The sequence below is a fragment of the Mus caroli genome, unplaced genomic scaffold (assembly GCF_978045245.1).
Source record: "Mus caroli unplaced genomic scaffold, Mus_caroli_1 scaffold_16, whole genome shotgun sequence".
In the NCBI taxonomy this organism is placed as follows: domain Eukaryota; kingdom Metazoa; phylum Chordata; class Mammalia; order Rodentia; family Muridae; genus Mus; species Mus caroli.
The window spans coordinates 30,982,187-31,000,260 of NW_028227271.1; the positions used below are offsets into that span (position 1 = coordinate 30,982,187).

General features: G+C 45.8%; 1 protein-coding gene across 3 annotated transcripts in view; it reads left to right on the plus strand.

Moving 5' to 3' along the window:
* The window catches only part of Trappc9 (trafficking protein particle complex subunit 9), a 486,162-nt gene that overhangs the window by 89,115 nt on the left and 378,973 nt on the right, over positions 1 to 18,074 (plus strand). For all 3 annotated transcript variants that reach the window (XM_021182812.3, XM_029469729.2, XM_029469728.2), the window contains one exon: positions 7,824 to 7,950. In XM_021182812.3, coding sequence (XP_021038471.1) covers positions 7,824 to 7,950 — 127 coding nt within the window. The remainder of the gene's footprint in view (positions 1 to 7,823; positions 7,951 to 18,074) is intronic.

Consider the following 18,074-nt stretch of genomic DNA (forward strand, 5'->3'; position numbering starts at 1 on the left):
GCTGAGGCACAAGGATTGTGGGTTGAAGGACAACCTGGACTACGTTTTGATACTGAGCATGTGTGTCCATCCTTTATTCCTGGGGAGCTGATTGGAAATTCTCTCCTAAAGGTTTATTATTTTACAAACCAGTTTTTATGTTAATTAATTAATTAATGAAATAGTTGTCTGCTTATATGCACTGGCCTTCATGAGAAGCATGTGCGTAGATAGTTAGAGGGCAGCTTTGTGGAGCCCATTTTTCCCTTCGCTGTGCTGGCGTAGCCGAGATCCTCAGGGCTTGGTGTTGTCACTGACTCTGCTGTTGAGCTCCTTCTTTTACAACTCATTGATTATTCCTCTGTACTTAACTTGGGTATGGTTTTATTTACTTTCTGAGTTGTACAGTGGGTAGTTACATAGTTGACTTTGGACTCATTTTTTTTCCTAAGAATCATTTTAAAATGAACTATTTAGTTAATGAAGAGATTTACAGTGTCTTGATGATATTCACTGACTCTTCTCCACTCCTCGCCCTGACTCCTCCCAGACCCACTGGAACTCCCCAACCCCCTAACTTCCTGTTGTTTTGTTTCTTTAAATGACTGAGTCCTTTATGCACGGCCCTTCTACTCCTGGGTGTGGGGCCATCCGCTGGAAGTGTGGTCAAAGACCAAATTCTTAAAATTGATTCTCCCCTCCCCTGGAGCCATCAGTTGACAATAGCTCCTGGGGGGGTGGGGTGGGAATTCATAAAGCCTTCCCTGTTCCACATAGAAACTGTGCAAGCAAACACTGCTGCTGTGAGTTCATGAGCCCAGAGGACTGACATGTCCAGAGGTCACTGTTTTACTCTGGTCCTCCCTGACCCCTGACCCTTACAATCTTCCCACCCCTCTTCTGTGATGCACTTAAGCCTTGGTGTGTGCAGGTGTAGTATAGATGGTCCGTTTGTGGCTGAGCAAAATCCTCTGACCCTTATTCTCTGTACTTTGGCCAGTTGTGAGTTTCTGCATCAACTCTCATCTTCTGCGTAACAAAGCTGCTCTGGTGGGGCCTGTGTAGTTTGGATAAGAATGGCCCCCATAGGCTCCTAGATTAGAACTCTTAGTCATCTAAGAGTAGCACTATTTGAGAAGGATTAGGAGGTGTGGCTTTGTTGGAGTAGGCGTAACCCTGCTTGAGGAAGTATGTCATTGGGGGTGGGCTTTGAGGTTTCCAAAGCCCATGTCAGGTCTAGTGTCTCTCTCCCTATGGGTTAGAATGTAGCTCTCAGCCACTACTTCTGTCCCTGCCCGCATGCTGCCATGCTTCCTGCCATGACAAAAATGAACTAAACCTCTGAAACTGTAAGCAAGCTTCCAATTAAATGCTTTCTTTCAAAAGAGTTGCATTGGTCATGGTGTCTCTTCACAGCAGTAGAACAGTGACTAAGGCAAAGCTGAGTGCTGCATTAATCTTCCTGGTATAGAGAAGCAGTTTGATATCATGTTTATAATAAGCAGAATAATAGAAGTAGGTTCACTCTGGGGCCTGTGAACTCTCCAGTCATGGGTTCTTGGTAACATTTACTGTGCCATCCATGTTTCCTCTTGTGGAGTTTCAATTTAATCAGAAAGTGTTGCTACCCCCGTGGCAGTCTTGCCATTATGGTACCCATGGTAATATCTTGCCACTTGGGTCATTATTGTAGCTCACAGGTCCATCGTGGGCAAGCCTATAGATGACTTTGTTCTCTACCTAGTACTACAGAAGTTAGTCAGCAGGAAAGAAACTTCCCGGTCAGTACAAACTCATTTCTTCTTGTCCCGTGACCAGAATGTATACTGTCTTAGGCAGTTAGGTCTTCATATTCAAGTTCTGGTGGGTAACCAGGAACAACAGTGATAGCTTGTGTTGTTTTAGGAGTCCCCGAGATACTCTTGACCAATAAGTTGAGGTGAAGTAACTCGCTCCCACGCTAGGTACTGGAGCTTTTGTTTATTGGAAGGAACATGTTCCCCTGTGTATAGTAACTCCAGTTAAACTCTTTATCTACCCATCCACCCACTCAGCCACCTTCCTTCCATCCATCCATCCATCCATCCATCCATCCATCCATTCATCCATCCATCCATCTCTTAAAATGGCACATGTCCTAGCTTTCTTTTTTCTTTTTTATGTATGTGCATACACTGTAGCTGTACAGATGGTTGTGAGCCTTCATGTGGTTGTTGAGAACTGAATTTTTAGGACCTCTGCTTGCTCCGGTCGGCCCTGCTCACTCTGGAACTGGCCCAAAGACTTATTTATTATTATACATAAATGCAGATCTCATTACCGGTGGTTGTGAGCCACCATGTGGTTGGTGGGATTTGAACTCAGGATCGTTGGAAGAGCCACCTCGACAGCCCTGTCTTAGCTTTCTAAAGCTCCTAAGTGTTAGTCTTACTTTGCCACTTCCTCTTTTGTCTTCCCTTCTCATCACCCCGCCCCCCCTTTATTATTCCCCTTCCCTTCCATACCATCCTCTGTTGTCCCACCCCTTTCAGATCTGTCCTTCCCCCTCTCCACCAATAGCCTCTTTCTAGTTTCCTGGCTTCTACAGGTTTCTTGCTAAGAGCCCTGTCTGAGTCAGAGCATGTGACTGTTGTTTATCCGGGTCTGGGTTACAGTGCTCCGTATTCTGTCTTCCAGTTCCGTTGGCTTACCTGCAGATTTCACAATTTCACTTTTCTTTATAAGTGAATGCAGTTCTTTTGTATAGTAGATACTGCACATGCTAGATTGATTTCTGTTTCTTTTTTTTTTTTGCTTTTTTTTTTTTTTCCTGAGAAACTGCCACACCAGGTTCCATGACACACACCGATTAGCACTCCCACCAACATCACACCAGGGTTCCTTGTTCCCTGCATCCTCTGCAGCATTGGCTGTCTTTGTTTTTTTTTTTTTTTTTTTTTTTTTTATCCCTGACCATTCTGATTTTGGTAAGATAAAATCTCAAAGTACTTTTAATTTGCATTCCCCCTACCTCCTTTCATGGCTAAGGATGGTGAACACTTAAAATATATATTTTTTAGCCATTTGTACTTCTTTTCCTGAGGACTGTCTGTTCAGTTCCACAGCCCACTGTTTAATTGGGTGGTTTGTTTTCTTGTTTAGCTTTTAGTTGCCTGTGTATCTAGGCACTAATCCTCTGTTGGTGCACAGCTGGCAGAGCCTTTCCCGTTTCCTCGACCGCCTCTTCAGCTGATGCAGTTTCCTTTCCAGCACAGCCTTTAATTTCAGGAGTCCCACTTGTGGATTGTTGGACCTGTTTCCTGGGCAACTGAAGGTCTATTCAGAAAGCTCTTACCTGAGCCTATATCCTGAAGTGTACTCCCCATGAGCTCTTGTAGCAGTTTCAGAGTTTCAGGTCTAACATTGAGATCTTTGATCCATTTGCAGTTGATTTGTGTGCAGGGGAGAGAGAAGAACCAAGTTTCATTCTTGTTCTCGCAGATAACGTAGTTTTCTAGCACCATTTGATACAGATGCTGGCTTTCTCCAATGTGTAATTTAACTATGCAGCTTTCTCTACATAGGAGGTGCTTCCAAGCATCTCCGATTTGACATGGTGCAAGTCTTAGTCATTGTTCTATTGCTGTGAAGAGACATCATGACCGAGGCAACTCTTAGAAAAGAAAGCATTTGATTGGAGGCTTGCTTACAGTTTCAGAGTGTTAGTCCATGATTATCATGGTAGGAAGCAGACAGGTTGGAGAAGTAGCTGAGGACTTTACATACTGACCCACAGGCAATAGGCACATAGAGGCAGGGGAGAGGGAGGGGGAGGGAGAAGGAGAGGAGAGGGAGGAGGAGGTCTGGCATGGGCTTTGAAACCTCAAAGCTCAACCCTCATTGACACACCTCTTCCAACAAGGCCACACCCACTTCAAGAAGACCGTAGCTCCTAATCCTTCCCAAGCAGTTCTACCAGCTGGGGACCAAGTATTCAAATATATGAGCATATGGGGGTCATTCTTGTTCAAACCACCACAGTGTGTTTCTATTTACACCCAGAGGATTTGAAAAAAATGTCACTTCTGTTTCATCTGGAGGTGGATGTATGTGTATGTCTTATAGGTGTGTATGTTTGTATGTGTGCCATGTGTGTGTCTTGTGTATGTATGTGTCTATGGGAGGGTGTCTAGTGAGTTCCTATGGGAGTATGCGTAACTTGTGTGTGTGTGTGTGTCTTGTGTATATGTGTGAGCATGCTGAGAGTGTGTGTATCTTGTGGGTTTGCACAGTAATTCTGCTTCACTTTGGACATTTAGAGACTTTAAGCTCTGCTGCTATGGATTCCTGTTTTAATATTGTTATAATTAGAGAATATACTCTGTATGATTTCAGTGTTTTAAATTTTACAAAGATTCATTTATGGCAATGTGTGTGGTGTCTTGGTGAATCGCCCGCAAGTGCTGAGTGTCTGGATTCTCCAGTGATGCTGTAGTCGTCCACAAGTGTCAGTTCAGAGAAGATGTTTTGTGCTTCGCCAGCATGTTAGTTATTTTAACAAAGGGATGATAAAATTGCAAACTTTAGGACAATTATGAAATGTCCCATTTATTTTTTATTGTGTATATTTGAGGCCTATAACAAGTGCTAAGGGATGGTACAGGCAGTGACATGGTTACAGTGGGCAAGCAGATGGGTATGTCTGCCAGTTGACAGATCGACTTTTCTTGAGACTGAATGGTTAAAACAAGCTTAATGAAAACAAGTTAATGAGAAATCTCTAGTATAGCTCTTTACTTCCCTCCTCGTGGGTGCCTGGCTCTGCAGACTGTGTATCATGCTTCTCTTTGCATCCTTCAACCTTTATTCCCTCCCCAGCCCAAGGCTAGAACCATGGAGTCATTCTTCCTCTGATCATGTAGCATTTCCCTTCTGACTCCGTCTTGTTTCCCTCAGCAGAGTGTCTGGGTCCACCCATATTTTGGCAGATGGCAGGTTGTCCTTTTTATTATTTATTTATTTATTTATTTATTTAGGTATTTTCTTCATTTACATTTCCAATGCTATCCCAAAAGTCCCCCATACCCGCCCCCCCAATCCCCTACCCACCCACTCCCACTTCTTGGCCCTGGCCTTCCCCTGTACTGAGGCATATAAAGTTTGCAAGAGCACAGGTTGTCCTTTTAAAAGCCAAATAATACTCCAGCATGTTCTTCTTATTCATTTATTTGTTTACTTCTTTTGTGTGTGTGGTATATGTATGGATACATGCACATGTGTGTGTTTAGTGTGTGTAGTGTATGTGGATACATGCACACATGTGTGTGTCCACAGAGGCCAAAGGGAGATGTTTTCCACCATATTTATTTTGGGGGCTATGAGATCTCAGTGAGTCTGGGGTTGTCTGATTAGCTGGGACCCTCCTAGCTCCATCTCCCCAGTGCCAGGAGTACAGGAGTACTCTGCCGTTCCTGAGTTGTTTCTTTTAAAGATTTTGTCTGTCTGTCTGTCTGTCTGTCTGTCTGTATATATATATATATATTTTTGAGACAGGGTTTCTCTGTGTAGCCCTGGATGTCCTGGAACTCACTGTGTAGACCAGGCTGGCCTCGAACTCAGAATCCTCCTGCCTCTGCTTCTCAAGTGCTGGGATTAAAGGTGTGCGCCACCACCGCCCAGCTTTGTTTGTATTTATATGTGCACCTGTGTATGTCACGTGTGTACAATGCCCATGTACAGGCTGGAAGAGGGCATTGGATTCTCTGGAGTTAGAGGTGTGTGAACCAGCTGACATGGGTGCTAGGAATCCTGGCCTGCATGCACCTTCCCACTCCTTCCTCAGTGTGTCTTTTATGCACACCACATTGTCCATGCCCACAGTTCCCACCAGCAGATCTTTAGCTTGTTTGTCTACCCTGAGCAGGTGCTGATGATGCTCTGAGGGTTGTCTGCCCAGGGGAGGGTCTCATGTGGATGTGACTACCGCTTCTTTAAGAGGCACCACATTGTTTTCTGTGTTACTGTGTCAGTCTGGAAGCCCGTCTGCAGTGCAGCGGAGTTTGCGCTTCTCTGTACCCTCACCATGTCACTCTGTTCAAGCCCCAGCCATGTTCCTCTGAACGTAACTGAACTGAGAGATGAGGGTGTGTGAGCTGCATCCATACCACGTCCTCCCCAGGGTTCTCTTTCCTTAGTTTTCTTTTTTCCCCCTCTCAGATTTGGGGAAGAGATGTACATCTTCCTCTCCTGTCCTCTTCTTGCTTAGAATTCTACAGCTGACCTAATGCAGTCATGGCTGTCTCCAGTTATTCTGTAGAAAGGACAAGAATGAGTTGTGAAATCACGACGCACTGGACTTCATGCCAGCATCAACTATGGAAATACCCGGTGCTGTTTACCATCAAGAATTTGGTGATCATATCTTTTCTTGTGAGGAATATTATAATTAGGTGACAGCTAGTTTTCATTAAAAATGTTCTTTTGTCTATATGAATTTTTTAATTTCTGGGATGGAAAAAAATAGCCCTTAAGGGCAGTAGGTACTCTCTAGTTGACTGGCATCATTGTTGAAACTCCTCATCAAAACAAAATGAGCTATATTGGTTTTGAGTGAGAGAAATTAAGCCTTTATGAGCCCCTACTCCTTATCTTGGGCTGTGAGAGAGTTAGGACTTATCACAATTTCCTGAAGCTTGGCCCACGCGGCAAATGCCAGGAGCTTTCCGGGCTTTGAGCTCTCTTCTCCTTGTTGGAGTCTCATGGGATGCCTGTGGTCAGGCCTCACATGTTGGCTTCTCTGTGGGACTTGAGAAGACTCCCTTCCTTCTCCGGGTTCTTAAGACCTGCTACCTCCCCAAAGGGATTTCTGGCATGATTATACTTCAGATGTTTTCCCACACATGAGTTATGGGAGCATAGCAGTGGCTAAAAAGGGAAGCGTATGTGAGAGGGTGTCACCAGGCCCTGAAAGATAGCACTACTCTACTGTAGCCAGGGGAACCCACAAATATTGGGTTCCCCCTTAGGAGGAGCCCCTATAGAAAAATGTTGACCTGAAGCATGTGGCAGGAACCCTGATGGATAGGATCAGTGAATGACAAACCCTAGCACACCATGGGGAGGGCCATCGACGGAGCACATGTGTGCTGTCATGTGCTGGGACTTCTTGGGCATCAGAGAAAGGCTTTTCCTTCTCCAATGGAAAAGCATTTGCCCAGAGTGGCCCGGGGCTGGTTGGTACTAACACTTTCAAGCCAGGCATAGGGCAAATGAGGTGATCTGCTTGGTGCCTCTGAGCCTTTTGCAAGACTGTAAGTTGAAAGTTAATTGACCCACCACCACCTGTGTCCTCTTTCCTTTCCCCAGTGACAAGGGATGTGTGTGTGTGTGTGTGTGTGTTGTATGCCAGTGATTGGGACAAGCAGGTTTACCTTGCAAAGCTCACTAGTAGGATCAGAGACATTGATTTGTGGCTGTTTGCTTCTATGTCTGTCAAACGGACAAACTGCAGTGCAGGCCCTGGGAAGACTTAATCCTTTCATGGTGCTTGGTGCTTAGTGATGGCTGAGAAGTACTGTTCAAAATGCAAGGTTCTTTAGTCCCACTCATTGGCTTTATGGTGCTTGGTCAAGTGTTTCCCGGATGCTGGACGCATCCTAGAGAGTCATAGCTCAGTCCTCTCCATTTTCACAGGGCCTTCAAGGTGGCTGCTGCTGGAGTATCTCAAGGAACCATCACCACTTTTTTTACTTCTGATGGGAGCTTCCCCTGTGTACTGGCCTGGCCCGCTCCAGATCAGGCTAAATGATGGGCACCCCTTTTGGCTTTGTCTACGGAGCCTACATTCTATTCTGTTTTATCCTCAGAAAAGAAAGATGTGACTCAAAGCCTGGAGAACTACACCGCCAAGTGTCCTGGGACGATGGAGCCCATCACCCTCCCAGATGGTCTCACACTGCCTCCTGTGCCATTTACCAAGCTGCCCATTGTCAGGTGAGGCGGTGGGCAGGGTGTGGGGCAAGCTTTCAGGTCGCTCCCATTCAGGGGCCCTCAGAAGGGTCCTGCTTCTGTCGTTGACCCTCAGGCTCATGACTTCATTTTAAAAAAGTTTTTATTTTTGAGAATTTCAACATGCATGCAATGAAATATGAAAATACCTACACCCATCCTTTTTTCCTCTCCAACTTTCCCCATATCCCTCTCAACGCCCTACCCTCACCCCATTTTTATGGCTTATAACCTACTTAAGACTGACCTCAGGTCTCCGTGACAGTTTGAACTGAGGGCAGCGGTGTTCTGTAGTGGTCCATGCCCATTGTATGCACAGATGGCACCTTGCTGATTTCTAGTCCAGGATGGAAAGCGCCAGACCTGGCCATCTCCTGCTCACAGGTGTGGGCTGACTTCCTGCCACTGTTCAGAAAAGAGGTGTTTCTCTCCTCCCAGTATCTTTGTAACAGTCAGGGTCCCTCAGTACCTTGGGCTATCCAGACCACGCACTGTTGCACCAGCGTGAACCAGGCTCCACCCCACACAGCTCTCACTGAGCAACTTGCAAATCTCAGAATGGTTTGTTAGAAAGCTGAAATGAAGCAGTTGCCGTGTAGCATTTTGCTGTGGAGCAGAAGTGTGGAGTTCTAGGGTCCCTCTCTGGGCATACCTTTGATCTGTTATATGTTCTGGGCCTTGCTGTGGAGAGGTCTGGGCTCCCCTTGCAGCTAGCTCTGTGGTGTTCTAGGATTATGTCACTCAGCCCTCTCTGGGTATCTTACTGATAAGAGACTTCAGGGAAGCTCCACATGAATTTTGCTTCTACCTCCTGAGTGGTAGAGTTATAACTTTCTAGTCAGGCTGAAAGGTTGAACACACCTTTAATCCCAGCACTCAGGAGGCAGAGACAGGTGGATCCTTGAGTTCGAGGCCAGCCTGATCTTCATAGTGAGTTCCAGGACAGCCAGGGTTATACGGAGAAGCCCTATCTCAAAAACCCAAAAGAAAACAACAACAAAAATCTAATAAATAACTTAATTTTCTTTTCTGTGTTGTTGGGGTCAAATCCAGAACCCTTTCACATGCTAGGCAATTGGTTGCTTACTGAGTCTTATTCTTTTTTTTTTCTATGTTCAAATACGTTTTGTTTTATTTTCAGTTTTTGTTTAGCCTGATAAATACATGTATATATATTTTTTCTTTTACATCTAAATTTTTTTTTTTAATGAGGAATTTTCTTCATTTACATTTCCAATGCTATCCCAAAAGACTGAGTCTTATTCTTAGCAGATGACAGTAAGCAAGCTCTGGGGCTTCCCTAGGCTAGATTCTCACCTCCTAATGGGGCTCTGTTTCTGCTAGAAGCATCTCACCTTCAGGCCTGAGGCAGGGCACTCTCTGTTCCTCTCCAGGACGTGTTGTTTTTAATCTTTGCCCGGAGTTAGAAAGAAAAGGGTCTATTCTGGGCGGTTCTATGAGTAAGATTTAAAGTGGAATATGTTTGATTTGGGATAGAGCGAATGATTCAGTTTTTGAATTTAAAGGGTAGAAAAGCCTTTCTTAATAAATCTGCATCATGACTTGGGCCATTTTGAAATTGAGAAAGCCTTGCATAATAGGACATTCCGGGCTCTCAGTGTTTCACCTGGGTGTCCCAGTGTCCAGTCCTCTTGTGGGATGCTGGAGGGCAAAGAGAACTGCCTCAAAGACCATTTGAGAGTTTGTGGTGCACCATGGGAGCTCCATGGTTGGAGTTGTCACTCCTGGGTCTGTTCTGCCCCAAGAGAATGTGCCTCTGGGCATCCGTCCTTCTACTCATCTGAAATGTGCTTAAAGCTCTTTTGCTCACTGGCTTGTCTGGTTCTGTCTGAGCTGAGCTGATACTGTGGAAGCTCAACTCTACCTGGTGCCCAGCACCTAGCACCCAGCACCTAATCACCTTGTAGCTCCTCAGAAAACTTTCGTTTCTCACCAAGAATATTTTTAACCTTATATTTGGAAACAGTACTTTACTTGAAAATACTGGGATGTTATGTTTTCATCTAGTTGTTTTAAGACAGGGTGGATTAGGACAGTAGTTACCACACAGATGTGTGTCAGGGTGAGCTTGCTGGGATGACCACATTTGTCACCATGCCTTGGTGGTCCACTGGCATGCTCTCCTGTGCCCACCTGTACCCAGCCTCCTGGTACCATTGCTCTTGCTTCATGTGGCCATGGGGAGTTCTCTAAAGTCTGGCTTCATGTATTTCATGCTGTTCCTCTGTGATGCATGAACTTGGGCTTCCGTATGTGACATACAGGTGAGGAGGTAAGGCTCTTACCAGTCAGAGCCCCATAAAGGAGTCTTACTAGAGGCAGGCACTGACTGGGATGTATGCCATCTTCCTTGGGCTTGGGACACTTTCTGTCACAGTGGCCAGGTGGGTGTTTGTTCATAGCAGTGGGCAGGTCTCTCTCTTTTTTTTTTTAATTATTCTGACTAATTTCTCTGAGCAAATAAAATCAAATTATGTTTACCCGCCACCCAATCACCCATCCATCCACCTACCTATTCAACCATCCATCTATCTGTCTATCCATCCATCCATCCATCCATCCATCCATCCATCCATCCATCCATCTATCCATCTGCCCACCCACCTATCTATCCATCAACTCACCTATCCATCTATCAATTCATCATCTATCCATCCATCCTCCCATCCATCTATCCATCCACCCATCTACCTATCTATCCATCAGCTCACGTATCCATCCATCCATCCATCCATCCATCCATCCATCCATCCATCCATTCATTCATACATCCACTTATACATCTACCTATCTACCCATTTCATCCATCTACCCATCCACTCATTCATCTATCTGCTTACTTACCCACATACCCACCAACCTACTCACTAATCCATAGGCTAACCCACTTATCCATCCACTTTCCTATACACCCATTTATCTACTCATCCATCAATCCACTTACCCATCAGTACAGCTATGGACTAAGGTCCTCTCTTATGTTTCATGATAAGAGTCTATTTTATCCCTATCCTGATGTTCAGACTATGGTGTAGTTCTTGGGGCCACTTCAGACTGGTCTTTGTCCTGTGCCCCTCATTCATGGCCACTCCAGGGAATGAAGCAGTATAGTTCTTGGTCACCTGGATGCTCAGCTACACAGTTGAGGACACTGAGAATGACAGATGTCTTGTTGAGGCATCAAGTGTTCCTTCATGACTGACTCCTTCCATGAGTGTGGTCTTGCAGGAATTCGGCAACAGAACCCAGAGCTGTGATCTCAGGCCTCAACACAAATGGGGGACCCATCTTACTGGTACTCTCTGTACCTGTACCTGTCCCATGGAAGGTACCATTGCTGCTTCTCCTGTTGCTATAATGAGATAACAGGGAACAAACAATTTAAAGGGAGAAAAGGGTTGTTTGGTTTCAACTTCACGTCACAATCCATTGTTTGACATTTACAGGTTACACTCCATCATTTTGGGAAAGTTGAGGCAGGCACTTGAAGCTTCTAGTTATATTCAGAGTCAAGAGCAGACAGAGTGAATGAATGCTTGTTCAAGTTGGGTTTTCTACTCTTAGACCACTTAGGACCCAAGCTCAGGGAATGGTGCTGTCCTCTTCTAGGCTGGTTCTTCCCAAGTTAACAAACATAAACAAGACAGTCCTCCACAGACATGCTCACAGTACAGCCTGTTCTAGACAAACCTTCCTCAGGATTTTTTAAAAAAAGAATTTATGTATTTATTGTATGTAAGTACACTGTAGCTGTCTTCAGATCTCATTACAGGTGGTTGTGAGCCACCATGTGGTTGCTGGGATTTGAACTCAGGACCTCCGGAAGAGCAGTCAGTGCTATTAGCCACTGAGCCATCTCACCAGCCCCCCTTCCTCAGGATTCTTTTTTCACAGCAACTCTGTGTAGAGTCATAGACAGTTCCTAGAGGTGGAGTTGTCACTTTTGAAGCCTCTGATCCTCTTGATGACATCTCTGATCCCCTTGATGACATCTCCATCCCCACTCAATGAAAAGCCAGCACAAAAGCTGTGCACTGGGCCAACATTTCCATAGAAATGAGCTGAGGGTACTGGAACATATGAAACATGAGTCAGTTTTCTGTCACTGTGACAAAGTACCCGAGACAAGGCTTTTAAAGTAGAAAAGATTTATTCTGCTTCATTGTTTCAGGTTTTAGCTTGTGGCCCCTAAGCTCTGTGTCAAACAGTGCAGCATAGCAGAGGCATGTGGGGAAGAGAGCTGCTTGCCTGGCAGCTGGGAAACAGAGAGAGTGGTGGGGGTCAGGGGAACAGAGTCGTGGGACAATATACACACTTTAAGGACACATCCCCTTATCAGAAAGTGCATATCATGTGTTTTCTTTTGTGATTGGGTTACCTCACTCAGGTGATATCCTCCAGATTCATCCATTTGCCTAAGAATTTCATAAATTCATTGTTTTTAATTGCTGGGTAGTACTCCATTGTGTAAATGTATCACATTTTCTGTATCCATTCCTCTGTTGAGGGGCATCTGGGTTCTTTCCAGCTTCTGGCTATTATAAATAAGGCTGCTATGAAAATAGTGGAACACGTGTCCTTATTACAAGTTGGAACATCTTCTGAGTATATGCCCAGGAGAGGAATTGCTGGATCTTCTGGTAGTATTATGTCCAGTTTTCTGAGGAACCACCAGACTGATTTCCAGAGTGGTTGTACCAGTTTGCAATCCCACCAGCAATGGAGGAGTGTTCCTCTTTCTCCACATCCTCACCAGCATCTGCTGTCACCTGAATTTTTGATCTGAGCCATTCTGACTGGTGTGAGGTGGAATCTCAGGGTTGTTTTGATTTGCATTTCCCTGATGATTAAGGATGTTGAACATTTTTTCAGGTGCTTCTCAGCCATTCAGTAATCCTCAGTTGATAATTCTTTGTTTAGCTCTGTACCCCATTTTTAATGGGGTTATTTGATTTTCTGGAGTCCAGCTTCTTGAGTTCTTTGTATATATATTAGCACAGAAACTTAGAATACCCAAGATACAATTTTCAAAACACATAAAACTCAAGAAGATGAAAGACCAAAGTGTGGATACTTCATTCCTTCTTAGAACAGGGAACAAAATACCCATGGAAGGAGTTAAAAAGTTCAGAGTTGAGATGGAAGGAAGGACCATCCAGAGATTGCCCCACCCAGGGATCCATCCCATAAATAACCACCAAACCCAGACACTATTGCATATGCCAGCAAAATTTTGCTGACTGGACCCTGATATAGCTGTCTCTTGTGAGGCTATGCCAGTACCTGGCAAATACAGAAGTGGATGCTCACAGTCATCTATTGGATGGAACACAGAGTCCCCAAAGAAGGAGCTAGAGAAAGTACTCAAGGAGCTGAAAGGGTTTGCAGCCCTATAGGCGTAACAACAGTATGAACTAACCAGTACCCCCAGAGCTTGTGTCTCTAGTTGCATATGTAGCAGAGGATGGCCTAGTTGGCCATCAATGGGAGGAGAGGCCCTTGGTCTTGCGAAGATTATATGACCCAGTACAGGGGAATGCCAGGGCCAGGAGGTGGGAGTGGATGGGTTGGGGAGTAGGACTGGGAGAGGGTATAGGGGACTTTCAGGATAGCATTTGAAATGTAAAGGAAGAAAATATCTAATAATAACAACAACAACAACAACAACAACAACAACAACAAAAGGACACCATTGGGTCTGTTTCCTCTGTCGAGGTCCCAGTTCCTAGCAGGCCGTTCCACTGTGAACTCATCAGTGGATTAATACACCAGTGGAACAAGTGTGGATTTTATCCTGCAACCTCTCAGCGGGGCTGCCGGGTCAAGTCTTCAGCACAGGAGCCTTTGGATACTTCCTCTTGGAACTGTAATAAACCCCACCTCCAAAGCAGACTTTATCAGCTTAGTATGGAAGGCTTCAGGGGAAGGGAAGTGAAGGTGACCTCGGGAGTTGGGGAAGAGCTTGATGGTGTGAATATTGAGGACCAAAGCTCCCCGCTCTGCAATACTGCTGCACAGTAGACTGTTTAAAAAACAGTCATTTCAGTGAGTCAGATTTCAGGGGTGCTGTGTAGAATTGTTAGTTACAAGCTAATTTTATTGGAGACACCTCAAAACTATGATCTCTTGTTTTTTACAATAGATAGATCATGCCTTTGGCCAGAGACCTTTCTTGGTTCTTGATGATAAAACCATTTTACAGGAAAAGGCCCACCTGGAAGCATGATCGAGGCACACCCCAAAGTGGCTTTAAGTAATTATGATGCAGGTTAATAAGAGCCAAACACATCCTTGTTTAAGTCTGATCTGAAATTCATTTAATGAAATGTATACTCAGTAGTCAAGATGAGCAGGGCCCTGGCCACCTATGAGGTTCAGCAATGGTCAGGAATGATGTAATCTTCTAATGATGTCACTGCCACAGTGCCCGTGGGTGCAGCAGAGGGCAGCCAGTGAAGACCAAAGCATTCCTGTAGAACTCTGCACAGGGGGAATAAAAGGCAGTCAAGATGACCTTGAACTTCTGGTCTTTGTGTCTCCACTGGCCAGTGTTGGGATTTATAGGCCTGCACTACCATACCCAGCATGTTGTAGATTATCCAAGAAGAATCTAACATAGGGTTCAGGGATGTTTGTAGCCAATGGCTAGTGTCTTCCTGAATTAGCTAATAGGGGTATCTGCAGTGATAGAAACCTGTCCCCACAAGAGTGGCTTGGGAATGTTTAGCTTGAGCTTTGAACTGGAACATGGGCCAGAAGCTGCGTGAGAGCTGACCTGTGTTTCCCCTGGATACAGTGGAGAATGCAAAAGCAAGGAGGAAGGGCTCCATTAGTTCCCATGCCTTCCTGTTCAAGTGGCGCGCTAGCAACCACTGCCCTAGTTAGCATTTCATTGTTGCTCAGCACGATCCCCATTAGCCACAGGATGCCAAGGAGACTCGGGGTTCTGAAATATCAACCATCTCCAAATGGAATATATGAAGAGACTCCCATCCTGGATGCCCACCTCTCCCATGCTGCTTTAGTCACAGCAGCTTTGTCTGCCAAATCCAGCATCATTTGCTCAGCCAAGATCCAGGCTAAATGGGTGATGTGGGCTTTAGGTCAGGTGCCTCCATTGATGGGTTTTCCTTGGAGGCACATTTTATAAGATGGCACTCTGTGGAAAAGATTGACTCATGAGTGTGCACCTTAACTAGTTACAGGGTCACTTTTCTGACTGACAGTGTCCACAGAATTCTTTGACATATGCTACAAGCCATTGTCAAATCAGCCATTTGTCAGTTTGAACGGAGGACTCCTGAGAATTCCCCCCATACCCCATTTTCAAATAGGACTGTGGTATGGCACAGAAAGTGTCCCTTGTTCTGAGAGCCCTGAGTTGTACCACCCTCAAATAAACACTCAGGTTGGTGGGTCTTGCCTGGTATGGCATCCAGCAGTGTGGTTATAGCCAGCATCAAAACTTAGCATCTCTCTCCTTATGTCCAGCACTGCCATTTTGTACCAACAGCCATTCTCTGTTGGCAAATAATCACTGCCTTAGGACTGGGAAAGGATGGAAGGCTTTGCTGACCTACTGTGTGAAGGCTGCCATGACAGGTACCAACATGTTACCTCAGGCATTCCCATGATGCCCTGCAAGAGGTCTGAAGTCCACCTTCCTTTTCCTGTCTTCATGCAGAATGCACAGGAACACTTGTACCAGGTAGATGGAAAAGACGACGGTAGGCATGAGTCAGGTCAGGTGGGCGTGTGAGCTGTCCCTAGCCTTGCTCATGGGAGGGCCTGGGCTAGCACATACAGAATGGTACAGATTATGCACTGTCTGTAGTGTGCAAGCTGCCCTGAGAGCTAGACCAAGAAGTGTGTGCACAGGCTTATCTTCTCCACTTCCACCCCTCTGGGTGGGTGGGTGGTGGAGGAGGGCAGGGTCAGGTTGGGTCTTTCTTCTAAGAATTGTCCCTCCCTGCGAAAACTGGGGGCCAAAGAAAGGAAACATGCTTCCAGCCACACGTATTGCCAGAGGACCTCTCTCTCCTTGGCTGATTTTATGAGCAAAAGCAGAGTGAGGTTCGGGCCACTGGACGCCAAAGCCATCAGTGTGTGTTGTCCCATTGGTTGGTCCTCCAGACTGTAATGAAGGGCTTTCTGTCAACTTCAAGGTACCTGCCAGTCTGAGAGGGTCACTAGCCTAAGGCAGGTTCCTTGTAATGGGACATGAAGCATGGGTTTCCTGCGGTCAGCAGTGAGTTTTCACCAAGTACTCAGCTTGAAAAGATCTGGACACTGAGTTTGAAGCTCTGCTTTTGGGAGTACATTTAACTGCATTTACTGAGAGCGATAGGTTCAAGTGCTGGACAAGGCCTTGGTCCTCAGCCAGCCCACAGCTTGATTCAAAACAGAGCTGTGAGGCCACTCTGGTCCCAGATGAGGGTATGATGGTGCAGTTCATGCAGAGAAAGAAGCTGAGAGAGGAAACCTCAGCTCCTAGGTACCATCTACATGCAGGTTAGTGCGAGTGGTGGATGTATCCCTTGCATGTGACCTGAATCCTGTCAGGGCCTGGGTTCTAAGTCCTGTATGTGCTCTTGGCACAGGGTAGGTTGGAGTCTTCTGGGAGCCCAGGAGCCCATCCCTTCCAAGAGAGATCAGCTCTGTAAGGTAGTTCTTATTAGTCAGTGTGGGGTGGGCCATACCTCAGACTGCAGTGACTTATTGAATAAAGCACAGTGTGTCTCGATCATTCAGGCTGGTGTGAGTGGGTGGCACCCTAGGCACCAAGGTGGCCTGCCGTGGGTGCTTGGTGACCTAGGCCATGCTGTCTTGCTCTTGGCCTCCTCAGCATCTAGCTTCTCAGGACTGCCATGTAGGGGACCAGGAGGCTGATGTTTTTCTTCCATACAGGGTTGGGGTGCTGCTTCTCAGCCCTTGAGTGAGGCTGTGTGTGAGGCCTTTCCTTCCTTCTCTCAGAGGTTAGGAGGCGGGGTGACTAGCACCCAGGTCTCTCTCATCCTTATCCTCGCCTCTTCTGGTCAGTCTCAGTGTGTTCCTGATCTTAGCCACCAGGCCAGTCTGGCCCTATAGGCCTCACAGTGCTGTGTTTTAGGCTTGTTTCTCGTCCTCATCACGTCCCATTGATGGGACTGTGGGCTGCACTTCATCTCTCTTTTATCAGTTCCTGGGTGGTAGTGGGGAGAGAAGCCCACACGTGAAGAAGCTTCCGAGGTGTTTAAGACAGTGCCCAGAGAGCGGGTGGTGCAGGACTGCACAGGCTCCGCTTCGATTTGTAGTTGACTTGGATGATGCTGAGCATGATGGGTAGTACATTCTTATGCAAACGTCTCCCTCATTCAAAGAGACTGGGACTTCTGCTGGACCTCATAGCTGAGTTAATAATACACCTTGAGATCACTTAAGACTCCTTTCCTGCTGTGTGCTCAGCCTTTAAGAGAGCAGCGTAACAACCAATGTTGCTTGCTTCGGATTTCCCATGCAATCAACCTTTACACCTGGTCTAATGCGTGCCTTTTATCTTAGGTTATGTATTGTTGCGTGCCCTGACTCAGAGCGCCGTATGTATATATTGAGGCAGTCATTTACTGAAAACATCCAACAAGTCAACAGCAAGCCTTTCTAACAAATGCATGCCTTAAGTGTTGAAAGCAGCCTGGATATGACTCGATGACTTGTTCGTACTGCTCTTGGTTATCTGAGCGAGTTAGGGTCAGCTGGAGTCAATGACTTCTGTTATAAAACTCTGTTGAAGATTTCTATGAAGTATCCCTCACTCCTCCCCATATGATGCTTTCTGCGCTATTCAATAGATACAGAGCAAAGACCTTTAGGGACACAGGCAAATGGCACAGATCAGACTCACACAAATAAATCAGAAAACACAAATCCAGATGACAGATGCCTGGGATGAAGTGAGAATTCAAACTTGACTCATCTGAGGGAACTGCAGGCTTTTCTTGCCTTAACGTGGCATTGACTTGTTTTGTTGATTCTAAAGTTATCGTGAATGCTTCTAACTCATGAACGCCTTTGTGTGGAGAAGGTGACAAAAGGCTGTGTCGAGCCCCAGC